Below are 16,665 nucleotides of genomic sequence, written 5' to 3' on the forward strand. Positions count from 1 at the left end.
CGCTCTTTCAAGGGGAAGTCCGGCAAGAAAGCCAAAATGTCCGGGGGAGGCGCCGTAGCTCTGCGAGGACGGCCGACCCTGTGCGCCCTGTCGATCCGAACCTGGAAGTCTTCGGACTCTCCCAGGATTTCGCAGAACAGGGCCCCCAGGTAGGCGGCCACGTCCTCACCTTCCTCGTTGGACGGAACACCCCGGACCATGATGTTGTTCCGCCTGGACCGGTTTTCAAGGTCCTCGGCGTGGGCCTGTAGCTCGATCTGTTGGTCCCGCAGCCGCAGGACCTCTTGTTGCAGATGGGTGATCTCCTCGTCCCTGGAATGGCCAGCCTCCTCCACTTTGTTAACCCGCTCTCCCAGGGAGTCCACCTCTCTCCGGACTTCCCGAACCTCCCCGGCCACCTCCTGCTACAAGGCCTGAAAGTCCTCCCTCAAGGAGCTGAACAGGGACTCCAGGAACGATCGAGTCACCGGGGGCTCTCCACCATCGGCACCCCTTGAGCTGGTCGGAGGGCTCGGGGCGGGCTGGGTCCTGTCCTGTCTCGGGGCGCCGCGGCCCAGCATGTCCGGCAAAGTTCGATCGCCTCTCCTCTGCCCCCTGGCATTCGACATCTCGGAAAGGTGGGAATCACCGGTGTCCGCAGCTTCGGTGAGTAGGCGCCACAGGCCGGGGCCGTCGAGCAGCAGAGGCCGGCCGGACACACAGCCACTGGAGTGGAAGCACTTCAAGCAAGGAGCCCTCGTACGAGGCCGGGCAGCTGCTCCGCACTCTTCAAAATGGCCGCCCGTACCGGGCCAGGGAACCAACGCCGGGGGATCGTGGCAGGCCCCCCCCGTGGGTCCACACGAAGGGTGCACAGTAACGGGCTAGGCTCGCAGGGCGCGCGGCAGCCAGAGTCAGAGGCCGCCAAGGTGTTCAAGTGCGCCGAGAGCCCAACCTCACTCCGTAGCGGCCAGAGGAGGGGATCCGGAGCGGCCACGTGGCGCAGGCCCTCCCGATCCCCGGACTTGCGTAGTTGCTGTAGGCCGGCTCCGCCTCCGCTTCCACCGTCTACGCAGCTCCGCTCCGCCGATGAAAGCCGACTCGGCACCCGCCTGGGCGCCGGGTCGCGTGCAAATTGGCGGCCCTCCCTTAGTCGCAGGACCACCACGCCGGAACACCAAGTCCTCAAGTCTTGCGGCTCTCAAGCCTCCCTCAGGTCTCTCGGCGGACACCGCTTCGGCCGGCTCTCGAGCAGAACCGCCGCCGCGGCAGGGCAACCAGGGATCGCAGGCTGTTCTACACCACCACGGGGAGCACCGGGTGCGTTTTCCGCTCGATCTGGGGGAGATCAGCGGTGTCGAGCGGTGCAGGGTTTCCAGGGGCTCGGGAGCTCACGGCGAGTGCGTCCTCTCAGCCCGCCATCTTGGCCACGCCCCGTGTTTTTGTTTAAATTGTTTTTGGATAAACAGTATTATATCTAATGATGTTGATGAAGCCCATTTTATTCCTTATACTTAACAGCACACAAGTGAATCACCACACTGTTAATATAAATAGCGGATATAAAGCTTATATGCAGCTACTTGGATATATTTACTCTGTCCATTTCACCTCATATATTTGAACAGTATATGTTTCGGAAAAGCATTCCCTTATATAGACAGTGTATATTTTTATAGCCTTTAGTTTATGGACAAGAAAGGCTACATGTTTGTATAGTCTTCCTTGGCATCATCAAGGGAAGTGTTTGTATAGACTAACTTAGGGGCCCATTAGGAAGGCGGGCGGATCACCCTGTCCGGGCCGGCGGTAGCCGCCGCTGGCCCGGCGATCCGCCCGCCATCCATGCCAGGTTAACCCCCCGCCATATTAGTATGGCTGGGGGGTTTGCGGCAAACGGAAAGACCGCCCACCGCTTTTCCGCCGGTCGACTCGTCGACCCGGCAGAAATGGGGCATAAAATGATGGTGGTGCCTGCAAGACACCGCCATCCATATTTGATGCAGCCTTGGAAAGGTAGGCGGTTATTGCTTTTGGGGTCCCGTTGCAGGCCCCCAGGGTGTTGGGAGAGGTGGGGGTGCACATGGAGAGGTACCTCTGGTACCCCCCCCCCCCCCCCCCTGCATTTGCATGCAGAAGGTGGCAGGCACCGCGCGGTGCCTGTCACGTTGTGCATGCAAATGCACAACATGCATTTTTTACATTGCGGTGGGTGCTGCTTACAGCACCGCCCACAGCAATGTAAAAAATGCAGGATGGCGGGTGCGTCCTAATTTGAATGGCGGGACTGCTGCAACATCGGCGGTCAGTCACGTGCTCTGTTGGGTGGCATCGTAATAGGCCCCTTAGTAAAGATCTGGTGTGTTTCTGTTGAAAATTCCTAAATTTGTGCAGGATGTAGATTTATTACATAGGCCTAACTTTTATGAGCAGATTATGTTTCTCTATATACTGAACCTGTAAATGAAGGACATACTGCTGCAAACTCTTTCCTGATATTTGCTAAATAGGCTTCTTAAGAAACTTTCCTGCTGCCGGCAATATTTATTTCTGCTTCAAATTAGTAAAGTGCACAATAAATTAAGCATAAAGACACCTGCAAAATGAGAGCACATCCTTCCACCTGTTGTTTGCATGGTCATACATACTTAAGTTGCATTTAGACTTCCTTTGTGTAGTCATCGCTTATTTACTGGTTATTGCCAAGTCACATGTTTCCAGGTGTGCCCCATATAGATTACCCCTGAGCATGGCATACAGGAAATGTTTTTGCTCTGATCTTCATAGTATGGCTAAGACAGGGAGCACTCATAATCTTCTGTTACTAGGATGCTTCTCTTGCTGGTCTGGTCCTGGTGGTTCCCAGGATGCCCTACTCTGAGTGTCATGGGAAGGGATAAACAGTAGTCAGTATCATTCTCTGCATATTTCCAGGTGCATCATGTGATTTTGTCTTTCTCATACTCAGATTGCCAATATCCTGGACAGCCATGCCGCTACGCTGAACCGCAAGTCTGAGCGGGAGGTCTTCTTCATGAACACGCAAAGCATTGTGCAGCTGGTGCAGAGGTGAGATTCAGGATCTGTGCACCACATAACCGGGTGCAGGACTACAGTACTTCAGGTGTTACATGTTCACCCTTAATGCCCAATTGTTCACCTTGTGACAAGCACTTCCATACATGACTCACTCATTTCTTGTGAGATCTTGTATTTGTTCACAGCTGTCTTTATGGCAGCAGGAGAAAAGGTTTCTCACATGTAGTCCTAGTTCTTCATCATGGGTGGTGATGTTAAAATCATAAACACTGAACATAGCTAAATATGAAAGAGATCATGTAACATTTTTGTTTTCACAGAAGAAAATCTTTCTCAAAATAACTTTGAAACTAATACTTCTCTAAAGCCAAACTTTTCCGATCTAGTTTTAATTCTTTAGTCAGTTCGAATTAACACTATTTTTAAGAAGCAACAGTAAAAAAGCCTTTTTAATTGCCCCCTGTTTAGAGCATTAAAAGGCAAGAATGGGTTTAGACTAGCACAACCTCACAGTTCAAAGTTCTGATTATTCCATTATCAGTTCTTCTGGTTTCACCATAGAGAAGATTTCATTATTTAAGAATTTTATGAAGATATCTGGTATTAAGATTAAAAGTAATTATGTTTCTTTCTGCATCATGAGATCTTTATTGATACTATTCAATGGATTAGCAAGTGAAAACCTAATCTGAGAAAGAAGAAGAAGACAAGAAAATAGCAAAAATGAAATTTTTGCAAACATGATGCAAACCTGCAGTTAAGTAGGCTAGCCAAAAGAGGTCAGACTCCAGAATGTCAGAAAGTGTCTTTTCAGAAATCTAAATCCAGATATTCCCGCATTTGATAATCGTGTGGACTGGTTGCCACATGGCCTTTCAGCAAATTCCATCAAAGGGAAAGTTAGGGAAGAATGTCCACAACTGTATGTACCAGCTGCCCATCTTATTGTCTTTTAATTATTTTCTCTACAGATTTCCCTATATTTTGGGTCCTGTCCTGGGGGCACCTAATCATAAGATTCACACAGAGAACAGATCTAGTCCTCACTAGCAAGTCTTGGGACTGCTGATAGAAAAGTAGGACAGCAAAAACTCCCTCTACAGATGTTCCTCAAGAAGCCACTCACCCTTGATCTCCTTAGTAGTAGTTTACTGAATAGTGGCAGTGGATATCTTGCTTTTTGAGGGTACAACAGTTTCAGGGGCGAGGTGAAACGTGTTGAAATATTAAGCTTTCCTCTTCAAATGAATTCTTAGAACCAGACATGCATCCAACAACATTGACTGACATGAAAAAATACCTCCTAATCCAATTTAACTTTTTAAAAGCTAACATCTCATGGCAAAATAATTATTGCAATATTGGTTAGAAATCTTAATTGAGCGACAACTGACAATGCAGGGCATTGAATCTGCCTTTTGTCTTAAAGAGACAATGAGGCTGCTCTCTATATAGCCCCGTTTCTTTGTAGCTTTTATTTTACAAAGGGAGGAATTAAAAACTTTCCTTTTCAGTACACTTGCTTTTCTAGGTTGTTCTAACTTGTAAGTGGAGTATTTTAAGAAGTCAGAAAATAGATTTGAGGAAATAGATTTTTGTCTTAAGCAAGAGTGTGTTCTGGGATGCTGAACATAGGCAGAGGTATGTAGTGTTTATTAATTTAAATATGATTCCATGATGGATCATTTTGTTTAGCCTATGTGTATGACTGTACTGTGAATGTTATCTAAATTGCATATAACTTCCCATTTTAAAATGTATATTCCTGCAGATAGTCAAATAATCTTCTGATGTTGTGCTTTGCTTTAATGGGGCAGTCTTGATCTTCAATCAAATTCCCCGAGAGATTGCATGAAAATGATGAACTTAATTTAAATGCAGTACTTGCTGTAACTTTGTTAATGTTTATATACATATAGTTTCCCCAACATGCACTTCTCCCTTCAATAACTCCCATTGAATTGAAGATCTCCAGCAGTACTTTCCTGAACTGAAGTTCTCCGGCCGTCCTGTGCAGAACTGAAGTTTTCCAGCAGTACTTTGCTGAACAGGAGATCTCCAGCAGTACTTTGCTGAACAGGAGATCTCCAGCAGTTCTTTGCTGAACAGGAGATCTCCAGCAGTCCTTTGCTGAACAGCAGATCTCCAGTAGTTCTTTGCTGAACAGGAGATCTCCAGCAGTTCTTTGCTGAACAGGAGACCTCCAGCAGTACTTTGCTGAACAGGAGATCTGCAGCAGCTCTTTGCTGAACAGGAGATCTCGAGCAGTACTTTGCTGAACAGGAGACCTCCAGCAGTTCTTTGCTGAACAGGAGATCTCCAGCAGTTCTTTGCTGAACAGGACATCTCCAGCAGTACTTTGTTGAACAGGAGATCTCCAGCAGTTCTTTGCTGAACAGGAGACCTCCAGCAGTACTTTGCTGAACAGGAGATCTCCAGCAGTCCTTTGCTGAACAGCAGATCTCCAGTAGTTCTTTGCTGAACAGGAGATCTCCAGCAGTTCTTTGCTGAACAGGAGACCTCCAGCAGTACTTTGCTGAACAGGAGATCTGCAGCAGTTCTTTGCTGAACAGGAGATCTCCAGCAGTTCTTTGCTGAACAGGAGATCTCCAGCTGTTCTTTGCTGAACAGGAGACCTCCAGCAGTACTTTGCTGAACAGGAGATCTGCAGCAGTTCTTTGCTGAACAGGAGATCTCCAGCAGTTCTTTGCTGAACAGGAGATCTCCAGTAGTTCTTTGCTGAACAGGAGATCTCCAGCAGTACTTTGCTGAACAGCAGATCTCCAGCAGTACTTTGCTGAACAGCAGATCTCCAGCAGTTCTTTGCTGAACAGGAGATCTCCAGCAGTACTTTGCTGAACAGGAGATCTCCAGTAGTTCTTTGCTGAACAGGAGATCTCCAGCAGTCCTTTGCTGAACAGGAGATCTCCAGCAGTACTTTGCTGAATTGGAGATCTCCAGTAGTTCTTTGCTGAACAGGAGATCTCCAGCAGTTCTTTGCTGAACAGGAGACCTCCAGCAGTTCTTTGCTGAACAGGAGATCTCCAGCAGTTCTTTGCTGAACAGGAGACCTCCAGCAGTTCTTTGCTGAACAGGAGATCTCCAGCAGTTCTTTGCTGAACAGGACATCTCCAGCAGTACTTTGTTGAACAGCAGATCTCCAGCAGTACTTTGCTGAACAGCAGATCTCCAGCAGTTCTTTGCTGAACAGGAGATCTCCAGCAGTACTTTGCTGAACAGGAGATCTCCAGCAGTTCTTTGCTGAACAGGAGATCTCCAGCAGTTCTTTGCTGAACAGGAGATCTTCAGCCGTACTTTGCTGAACTGAAGTTCTTCAGCAGTACCTTGCTCGCTACAGTATACAGGGCCGGCGCTAGGCATGGGCAGCGTGGGCGGCTGCACAGGGCCTCGCACTCAGCCCACCAGCATGGGGCCACGCACTGGTGATGTGTCCTGTTGTTTCCCTGGCGATCTATTACAAAGAAAGGTGTCGCCTGCAATTAAGGTCCATTGGAAGGGGCCCCCTCCCTGGGCCTCTCATGGATGGTGTCAGGAGGCATAGGGGAGGGAGACAGAGACGCTCCCTCAATTGCAAGGAGACCATTCACAGACACTGTGGGGGGGCCCATTGTCCAGCATTTTGGCGCCCCCACAGTTTTAACTTTTAGACCACAATCAATTCTCACACCTATCGGACTGAAGGTGTGAGAAATGCTTGTGGAGTAAAAGTTAAAACTGTGGGGGCGCCAAAATGCTGGACAATGGGGCCCCCACAGTGTCTGTGAATGGTCTCCTTGCAAGGGGCCACTTATCTAAATTAGAGGGGGCCTTGCACGGTCCCTTTTAGCCCAGGGCCTCGCAAATCCTAGAACCGGCCCTGACAGTATAAGATCCTACTTATGCCTTGTTCTTTGTCTTTCTTGATTTATTTTGACAGGTACCGCAGCGGTATTCGAGGACACATGAAGGCTGTGGTCATGGATTTGCTCCGGCAGTATCTGAAGGTGGAGACTCAGTTCCAGCATGGTAAGGCCTCCTCTGAACTCCGGGCTCCACAGTCTTCATCTCTGTGTGAGCCTTAGACCTTAATGCATGGCCTTATGTCTCTTTCTGACTGCCGGACCCAAGAGCAAGTCCATGGCAAGTCATCCATCTTAAAGCATGAAGCAGCCTTCAATAACTCTTGAAAGAGATTGTTAAATTAGGTCTAGCTAAAAGTTGTAAAATTGTGCACCGTTTGTGGTAATATTTTAATGTGATAGGGAAAAAGTGAGCAAATTGTGTTTTTCCCACCACATTGTTTTTCAACATAAAATGCATCCATGTGTCAAAACATTGATGCAAGGGCGCATTTCATCCTGAAATATATTCCTAAATAATGTACTTGCATTTCGCATAATCACGCGTACATTTCTGTACTTTTCCAGAAATTTTGCATAACTATGCAAAAGCAAATGAATTTCGCACAGCCCTAATTTAAACCCTTGTGTGCCGTGTATCCCAGAGGAGGACGGCTGAACCTCAGTTTGAGTGGCAGACCTGGAGTTGAATGCTCTTCCTCTGTGTGAACAATGGGTCCAAGGGAGAATGGTTTAGCTACTTTTGTTGTTTGAGATGCAGCGAGCAGAAAAGTTCAGCCCCCTCTGTGAGCACCGATGGAGGAATGGCCATATGAGGCTATTTTAGAGTGTGTATGAATGCCAGACTCCAGAGTAGCAAGCTGGACCACTCTGTAGATGCTGTGCCCAAGGACGTTGGCCCCGGGCCTCTTGGAAAGCCGGCTCAGCATTGGTGAGAGCATCGTTCCCAGAGTGGGATGGGGCATCATAGAGGAGCATCTTTGTGAGAACCAGGCTAAGCTTAGCTGCTCAACGTCTGTCATCCCCAGGCCTAGACCTGGACGTGTCAATGTCTCCATAGAGCAGGCTGAGAACGAGAATTCCACATGAGTACAGGGAGCAGGGGGGCGTGGCTTGGGCGCCGATGGCGATGGTCGCCTGAGAGCTCGGCTCCGGGACTGAGCCCGGATTTATCCTGTAAATCGGAGGCTGCGGGGCACCCCAGACCCCGCATTCGGCTGAGGGGACCGACGGAGACCTGCCGGGGCCCTTGGTGGAGCTCGGACGAGGGTTGCTCCGGAGCGCTACCGAAGTTTGCGGAGTCGCGGAGTGCGTCCCAACATGGCGCCCGGACTTCTTTGTCCCCCTGGCCGGACCCACTGACTTGGAGGAGCGTCGCGAGCGGCGACTTGCGCCCGACTTCGCCTTCCCCGACTGCTCTGTGCACTGGCTGTCTATTGGATCGGATCTCTCACGACGATTTTGCACTCGGTTGGGTGGCCGGGCGGATGCCCACGTTGTAGGGGACCCCGGGAGCGGACGCCCTGTGTTCCGGGCGGTGGCCCGTCTCGCGACTCCGCACCTAGCTACGTCTTCCCGGCCAGCCCACTTCCATGGGAGGCGCGACATCTTGGCGCTACACATCGTCCAGTGGAGTTGGAGACCCTGACCCTGGATCTCTAGCGGGTGAGCGGGCCTGCCTGGCACGGCGACGGCTGTCTCCGCCCCCTCATCGGTGCCCTCGGACGCCGTGGCGGTGGCGTGAGTTGAAGCGGAGAAGTCTCCACAGGCCCTGGAGACGGAGATCTCCTGTATTCGATCTGAGGACCAGTAGCCGGGAGGGTCGTGGTCGACACCTGCGCCCGGAGACACCTACTCCGGGACTTTCACGGAGTGCCCCCGGCGACATGGGGAAACCTAGAGGAGCCAATGGGCCCACCCCGACTGCCTCGGACTCGGAAGCCCAGGACAAAGAAGAGCTTGGGGACCCAAAGAGTTCTGATGGCGCGTCGATGCAACGGCAGTTCGACCGCGTCCTAGAGGCGATAACGACCACGAGATCGGCCCTCCAACAAGACATTGCCCAGGTGGCGACGAGCCTTGGTCTCCTCAGAGCGGACCATGGCAAACTCTCGGACCGGGTCAAAGAAGTGGAGGGCTCGGTGAAGGCCCTGGAGCCGGCGCAACGAACCTTGGCTGCGACGATGAAGGATGCCCTGTCCCGAATTGCGTCCCTGGAGCAGAGGGCGGAGGATGCGGAAGGCTGCAACAGGCGGAACAACATTCGTGTCGTGGGCCTCCCGGAAAAAATCGAAGATGGCGACATGGTGACATACTTGGAGGCCTGGCTCCGCGACACGGTGGCTCCGGAGGGGCTATCCTCCTTCTACACTCTGGAGCGTGCCCACAGAGTCCCGGCGCGGCCGCCGCAACAGGGACGCCCCCCGAGGCCGGTGGTGGCGCGATTATTGCACTTTCGGGACAGGGATTTAATCCTCAATGCCGCCAGGCATAATGGTCCATACAAAGTAGCGAACAGTCAGGTGAACATCTTTCCGGATTACACCTACGAGACTCAACGCAAGCGTTTCTCCTTCCTGGCGGTCAAGCGCGAGCTCAGGAGCGAGGGCATCCAGTACTCACTTCTCTACCCTGCAAGGCTCCGCATCATAATCGACGACAAAACTCAGTTCTTCGACACCCCGGAGGATGTCTGTGCCTGGCTCGAGCTCTATAGGGCAGGGAAAGATGGTTTCGGCTCCTCGTCCCAACAGGCAGATGAGCCGGAACAGAGGCGGCGATCCAGGAGGATCAGGAATCGCCGCGGCCGCACGGGAGGGCCCTCCACTGCGGAGACATCATCGGAGCGGAGGGGAGTGCTGGAAGTGTTGTCGGAGTTGTCAGGTGCACGGGACGAAGCCATCGAGGAGGAGGAAAACCTGGGTGAAGAGGTGGCACCATCGGACTCGGAGGACTCAGTGACTGATAGTGCCCATACACCGGTGATCACACCGAAATCGGTGGAGGACCTTTTGGATGGACAAGGGTAACGGGGTTTGCTGCCTTATTTTGGGTGGGGGCCCGGCAGGGGGGAGGCGGTTGCCGTCCATAAGTTGCTGACAACGAGGGGGGGGGGGGGGGGCTGTTTCTGCCCCGGGAGAGGTTGTCGACACTGTTCAGGGCTTGCAATGGTCCTGGTGGCCTAAGCGTCGAGGGCCCACTGCCTCCGCCCAGCCCGCACCTGGCCCTTAAGGCCTTCCCACGGTGGCGACCGTGGGATTAGTTGGGGTTATTGGGTTGATGGAAGGCGAGGTTTGGATGGGATCTAGATGGTATAGTTTGGGTCCTGTTCTGGGGTGGGTGGGCGAGGGTTTTGTTCGTTCTTGGGTGGTTTGGTTTTGGTTGGGGGAAATGGCCGCCATCAGTGCTGGGAAGAATGATGTCTTTTTTTTGTGGGGACCCGGATGGGGACACTGTGCGAGAACATTATGGGACAATGGCTGATGTTGCTAATTTGAAATGTGTCACTTGGAACGTAAGGGGGCTTCATACTATGTCCAGGCGCCACAAGGTCCACGCTTATTTAGTGCGTAGGGGAGTGCAAATGGCGCTGCTGCAGGAAACTCATCTGAACAAGGCGGAAGGGGCGGCGCTACAGCGTAGATGGCGGGGGCAGGTCTTTTCCACCTCGTACTCCGCTTATGCCAGAGGGGCGCTAATATGGATCAGGGCGGGGGTCCCCTTCCAGGTCACGAGAACAGTGGTAGATCCGGAGGGGCGATACGTGGCCATCTCGGGAACACTGGGAGGGAGGGACTTGAACGTTTGCTGTGTGTATGCTCCTAACATGGACCAGACTGCCTTCCTTTCCAGGTTATCGGGCTCGTTGGCCCACTTCTTCTCCGGGCCCCTTCTGCTTGGCGGAGACTTCAATTCCGTAGTGGACGTAGACATTGATCGCTCGCATCCACCGCTTCCCGATTCTCCGGTTCGTCGCACAGCTAAGGGTCGTCAGGATTGGCAGACTCGCTGGGGTTTGACGGACATCTGGAGAGCGCACCACCCCGCAGCTCGGGATTATTCATATTTCTCGAGCCTTCATGAGTTACATGTCAGACTAGATGGCTTTCTGGGGTCGCCCGAACTGGTCTCGGCGGCGCTCCGATCCGAGTACCTATCCAGGACCATCTCGGACCATAACCCCCTCCTGCTGGACCTTCGCTGGTTCCCCGGGAGGCCGGCGGTGCCCACCTGGAAGCTGCAACCCGAGACCCTTGAGGACAGTGTTTTCAGGGCGGACCTGGGGGACAAGGTGGTGGAATTTTTTGCGTCCAACGGCGGCACCGCGAGTACCAGAGCGTTAGAGTGGGATGCTTTTAAGGTAGTGGTGAGGGGTTACTGTATCTCTAAAAAGGTGGGCATGAGGCGGGTTATCCTGGCTGACTTAGATGCAGCGGATCGGAAACTCCGCGAGCTTGAACTTCGGCGCCCCGGGCACCCGGAATTGCAAGTACCAACGGCGGAGGCGAGGGAAAAGGTGGCGGCAGAGGTCGAACGGCTCCGCTGTTTTGACTATAAGGCCTACACGGTCCGATCCATCGCAGAGGGGGACAGATCGAGCGCGTTGTTGGCGTGGTTGGCGAACCATACGCGCCAATCCCACTCGATGACAAGTATGCGACAGGCGGACGGCACCGAGGTGCACACCCAACCGGAGATTCTTGGCTGCTTCCGGCATTATTACGAATGTTTATACCGTAGTCGCTCCGCACGAGACCCTGACCGACTTGAGGATTATTTACGTCCACTGGAGCTCCGCACGGTGGAGCAGGAGGTGGCGAAAGCCCTGGGATCCGACATTGAGCTGGGAGAGATCCGTGGGGCCATCAAACGGATGGCGAGAAACAAGACCCCGGGCCTAGATGGTCTGCCGGTGGAGTTTTATGCAGCTTACGCTGACCTCCTAGCCCCTCGGCTATTGGTGGTCTACAGGGAGGCGAAGAGGCTGGGGCGACTCCCGTGCTCGATGTGTGAGGCGTTGGTGGTTCCTCTCCTGAAGCCAGGCCGCGACTCGTCCGACCCGGGGTCTTACCGTCCTCTATCGATGCTGACGGTGGACTATAAAATATTGAGCAGCATCCTGGCCTCGAGGCTGCTGGGACACATGAGTTCCCTAGTACATGTGGACCAAGCTGGTTTCATCCCACGACGGAACACGACTATGAATATCCGCAGGTTGTTCCGTTTGCTAGGGGAACCGTTCGTGGATGCCCCATCCCCGGTCGTCCTGTCGGTGGACTTGGAGAAGGCTTTTGATAGCCTGGAGTGGGACTACCTCTGCACGGTACTGCGGAGATTCGGCCTCGGGGAGGGCTTTGTCAGGTGGACCACGGTTCTATATGCCTCCGCGTCGGCCAGGGTCCGGGCGGGACCGCTGGTCTCCTCGCGGTATCCGGTGGAACGAGGCACGCGGCAGGGGTGTTCACTGTCCCCACTTCTCTTTGCGCTGGCGGTGGAGCCACTCGCGCTGCACCTTCGATCGGGAGCCCATTATATGGGCTTGTGGACGCCTGCGGGTCCGCATTATGTTTCACTATATGCGGACGACCTGTTGCTCTTCCTGGAGGACCCGATCAACGCTTTACGTGGAGCGGCGGAGGCGCTTACAGAGTTCGGGGAGGTCTCGGGTCTCCGTGTGAATTGGCCCAAGACCTGTCTTTTTCCGGTACGCAGGGGCACTCCTGCCCCTGCCCTAAGTAGGGAGATTAGGTGGGAACCCGACTGCTTTAAATACCTCGGGGTGTTTGTTTATCACGACCAACCTGACCTCCTAGATGGGAACATTGCCCGCAGCATCCGGGCACTCCGAGCCTGCATGGCCTTTTGGGCCACGCTGCCGCTTTCGGTGGCGGGACGGATCGCCCTGCTTAAAATGGTGGCGCTTCCCCGGCTATTGTACTATTTCCGGACTCTACCGATCTGGGTCCCACCGGCCACGTTTCAACTGCTACGCTCCATGGTGGTCGGATTCCTCTGGGGATCGGGCCGCCGGCGGGTGGCCCTCAAGACCCTGTTGAGACCGAAAGACGAGGGGGGGCTCGCGGTGCCGGACTTTGAAAAGTATTATCTGGCGGCGCAGCTCCAGACCTTCACCCAGGAGGTCGCCAGGGAATTCCGGGGCCCGGAAGACGGGAGGGGAACGGGCATGGCCAGGCATGTTCTATCCTTTATAGCGCTGCGACAGCGACTGGCCCTTCGGGACTTGTCGATGGAGGAGCGGACTATCCGCCTGTGTTGGAACCGGGCCCACGCCCGGGGCCAATTGAGGATCCCGTACGCGCCTGAAATACCGTTGGGGATGTTGACGGCCCTCCCCCACGGCGGGGATTGGTCGCGCTTGGCGGCCTGGGAGGATGCCGGTTTACAGCTGGTTGGGGATTTATACGAGGACGGAGCGCTCTTGTCCTTTCAAGATCTTATTGACCGCTTCGAGATCCCCCGTGGTGACTTTCTGCTACACTCGGCCATTATGAGAGCGATCCAGGCACACTGGAAGAACGGGCAGGAGGAACCCCCCTTATCTCAGGTGTGCCAGTACGTGATGATGTCGGCGGGCACGGTGAAGGCGGTCACTTGCCTCTACGGCAGGTTGATCAACGAAGGGTTAGCTCCTCTCACCACTCTCAGAAACCGCTGGGAGGAGGACATTGGTAGGGAGATCCCAGAGACGACTTGGTCCCAGTTGGTGAGACAAGCCTGGAAGGGCACACGCAACGCCCGTTTCCAGCTGGTACACTATTACGTTCTCCATAGAGCGTACCTAACCCCGGTGAAAATCCGGCGATATTTTGCCACGAATTCGGCGGCATGCCCTAGGTGTCCGGCTCCGGAAGCGGACCTCCTACATATGTTATGGGCCTGTCCAGGTCTGTCATCTTACTGGCGGGAAGTAGAGACGACCCTGGAGGAGGTGACGGGGAGAGCCTTGTCATTCGATGCGGCGGTGGGGCTCCTGCACTGGTTCCCCCATACCCCCAGAAATAAAATTTCTAGTAAATTTATCGACCTAGGGCTCCTCCTGGCTAAGCGAGAGGTGACCAGGAACTGGAAGGCACGGGTTGGTCCGACAGGCAGCAGATGGCACAGTGAGCTTTTGAAATGGGCGGCGGGGGAGAGCGCGCTGAGATATCAACTAGCTTGGAGGCAGCGTAATGAGAAGGCGCAGGAGGCCGCGTTGTAATGGGAAATGTTGGTTCAGGCCCTCAGGGATTATTGTGCCCCCAGCGACTCGGAAAGTGAAGAAGCGACTCGCCCCGAGTCCCAGTAAACGATTGTACTGATGGTCCTATTGCTTTCCCCGTGGGTCCCAAGGCAGATCCTATATAGGTGGCTCCCTAGCGCTGGTGGTGGGGTGGGGTGGGGTTTCTTTGCTTAGTAGTTCTTTGTGGGTGGGGGTTTTCTTTCCTTTTCTTTTGGGTTTATAGGCTTGTTTAGAAAAGCAGATGACGGACAGTGTATCATCCGGACCAGCTCAAGCATCCTACGGATCCCCCTCTGTATTTCGCCGCCCGACCCCAGGGTTGTGGGCCGGATGGCTGTGTTCGGGATTGAAGGTGGGGGGCCAATGGGTTTTATACTGTCGATACTGCCTATGATACAAAGCTGGTCGATACTGTAACGATTTACTAATTCCTGCAATAAAAATATATTTAAAAATAAAAAAAAATAAAAAAAATGAGTACAGGGAGCAGGTCACAGCTGATGATAATATATGTCCTATACAAGACCTCTCTCAGAGACTGTGGTGAAAAGTCAGGTAGAGGCACAAAAGGGTAGACTGTAGGCAAAAGGCAATGTTTACGGGCATGCCAGTGCCCCTGAAAAGCTAGTATGCATAGGTTTTAGTCAGTCACACAGACAAAAGTGGCACTGAAAGACCGAGCAGTCTGTCAGCGGCGCCTGCCTGTAGTGTAATTCTATTATCTTTCCAGTGCCCGTCTAGTGCTCCTCCAAAAGAGGCCAGGGAAGACAAGCTTTGGGCGCATCATTGCCTCTTTACCACTATGTGGCAGTCAAACGTAGTCTTTCGTAACGAGTGCTTGGTCGACTGAAAACATCTGCTTTCTTTCTTATCCAGCTTCTGTGTTTTTTTAAAAAACATATTTTTATCGTTATACCGTTTAGTTAGCAATATACAGTTTTACAAAACAGAATATCTGTGCTTCATACAACTTACAACATTATCCACAGCATACTATCACAGTGCTCACGATACATATCATAGCAGTCCAATGTCATGTGTTTCCAACCTTGGCAACATCTTCCAGGTGCACCATGACATAACCCCGTCCTAATCGGTGGAAGAGAGACAATATGCCGTGTAAACCTGGTCTGTCATAGCAAAACTGTGCGTGTTTTTTTCTTGGTGCCGACTTGACAAAACATATTATACTTGAGAAAGACAAACCCCCCCCAACGAAACCATGTGACACCCACCCCCCACCCTCCAATCCTGCCATTGTACATATAGAGCCTCTCCTGATTCGGCCACCGGCACTAGTTCGATCCTTGTCCATACATCCATCTCGTTTCCACAGACACCCAGGTCCATGTCACTCTCACTCAGAGGTCTAGTCACCACCCTAGGAATGGCTAACACTAGTGTCTAAGGGTATGTCCAACGCTCTACCTGCCTCCAACATGACGTCCCAGTCCAGTGCAATTGGGGTCTTGCACAGTCCTCTAACCTCTTCCCGCCGCAATGCAGCACTCTCTGCTCCTCCCCACCTCAACAGTTCACTGTGCCATGCGTGTACCGTGGGTGGCATCTTAGACTTCCACTGCATGGTGATCGCTCGCACTACCAATAGTAGCGCCTAATATTCAAATCTAAATTGCACTTTGTACTTAGAAGTTCCCTTCCGTAACCCTAGGAGACAATCCCCCATCGCGTCAGTTAACTCTCTGTTTGCGCTTTCTGCTATGTATCCCCTGATCTGAAAGAAACACGTTAGTGTTAGATTCCTTACCTTAGAATATCCCCAGGCGTCAGTCTGGATCCGGAAACTTTTGCGTAGCAGTACCCCTGCGCGTCGGTAGGCGTCGTCTGCAGGCGTCCCCTGCGGCTCCGCGTCCGTCGTCGGCGTCGTGCGCCGTGATGACGTCGCTGGAGTATATAGACGCCGCCTCCGCGCGCTGACGTCAGTTCTTCTTTTTTCCGCGCCAGTGGACGCAGATCTGAAGAGCAGTACTCCGGTCTTTTGACCAAGTTTTTCGATACTTATTTCACTCTTTGTGCCTGATAGGATGCCTGGGTTCAAGCACTGTGATGACTGTGAGCGCACGATGTCGGTCACAGACCATCACCGCCTCTGTCTCCGGTGTCTGGGCCCCGACCACGACGTGGACTCCTGCGTCGACTGCCGGGCCCTCAACAACAAGGCTAGGCGGGAGCGGTCCCGCAAGCTACTGGAGCTTCGTGTGTCGGCCCCACGTCGGGACCGGGAGCGGTCCCGGGCCGGCCGGAGGTCGAGAGAGCGTTCGAGGGAGCGGTCGCGGAGCCGCGCCGAGCGTTCCGGAAGTCGACACCACTCGTCAGGCTCATCAGGTAAGAAGCACAAGAAGTCGGGGCGTCGTCATCGTACCCCCGACTCCCCCCGACGCTCGCGCGATGCGGCCGGGGGCTCGGGTGACCCCAACCCCGCGGCTCCGCGAGAGTCGCCGGCGCGGCCTGCCTCATACCCTCCGGTCCCTGGGCACGGCGCGACGCCTGAGGAGATCGAGGCGTTCCTCATGGCCATGAGGGCGC

The 16,665-nt window shown here is 53.3% G+C and overlaps 1 protein-coding gene across 7 annotated transcripts in view; it reads left to right on the forward strand.

Moving 5' to 3' along the window:
- ACACA (acetyl-CoA carboxylase alpha) overlaps positions 1 to 16,665 on the forward strand; it is a 1,131,726-nt gene that overhangs the window by 315,690 nt on the left and 799,371 nt on the right. For all 7 annotated transcript variants that reach the window (XM_086954890.1, XM_086954892.1, XM_086954891.1 and 4 more), the window contains 2 exons: positions 2,948 to 3,048; positions 6,956 to 7,044. In XM_086954890.1, the coding sequence (XP_086811016.1) occupies positions 2,948 to 3,048; positions 6,956 to 7,044 (190 nt within the window). The remainder of the gene's footprint in view (positions 1 to 2,947; positions 3,049 to 6,955; positions 7,045 to 16,665) is intronic.

Source organism: Lissotriton vulgaris, chromosome 2_1 (assembly GCF_964263255.1).
Source record: "Lissotriton vulgaris chromosome 2_1, aLisVul1.2, whole genome shotgun sequence".
NCBI lineage: Eukaryota > Metazoa > Chordata > Amphibia > Caudata > Salamandridae > Lissotriton > Lissotriton vulgaris.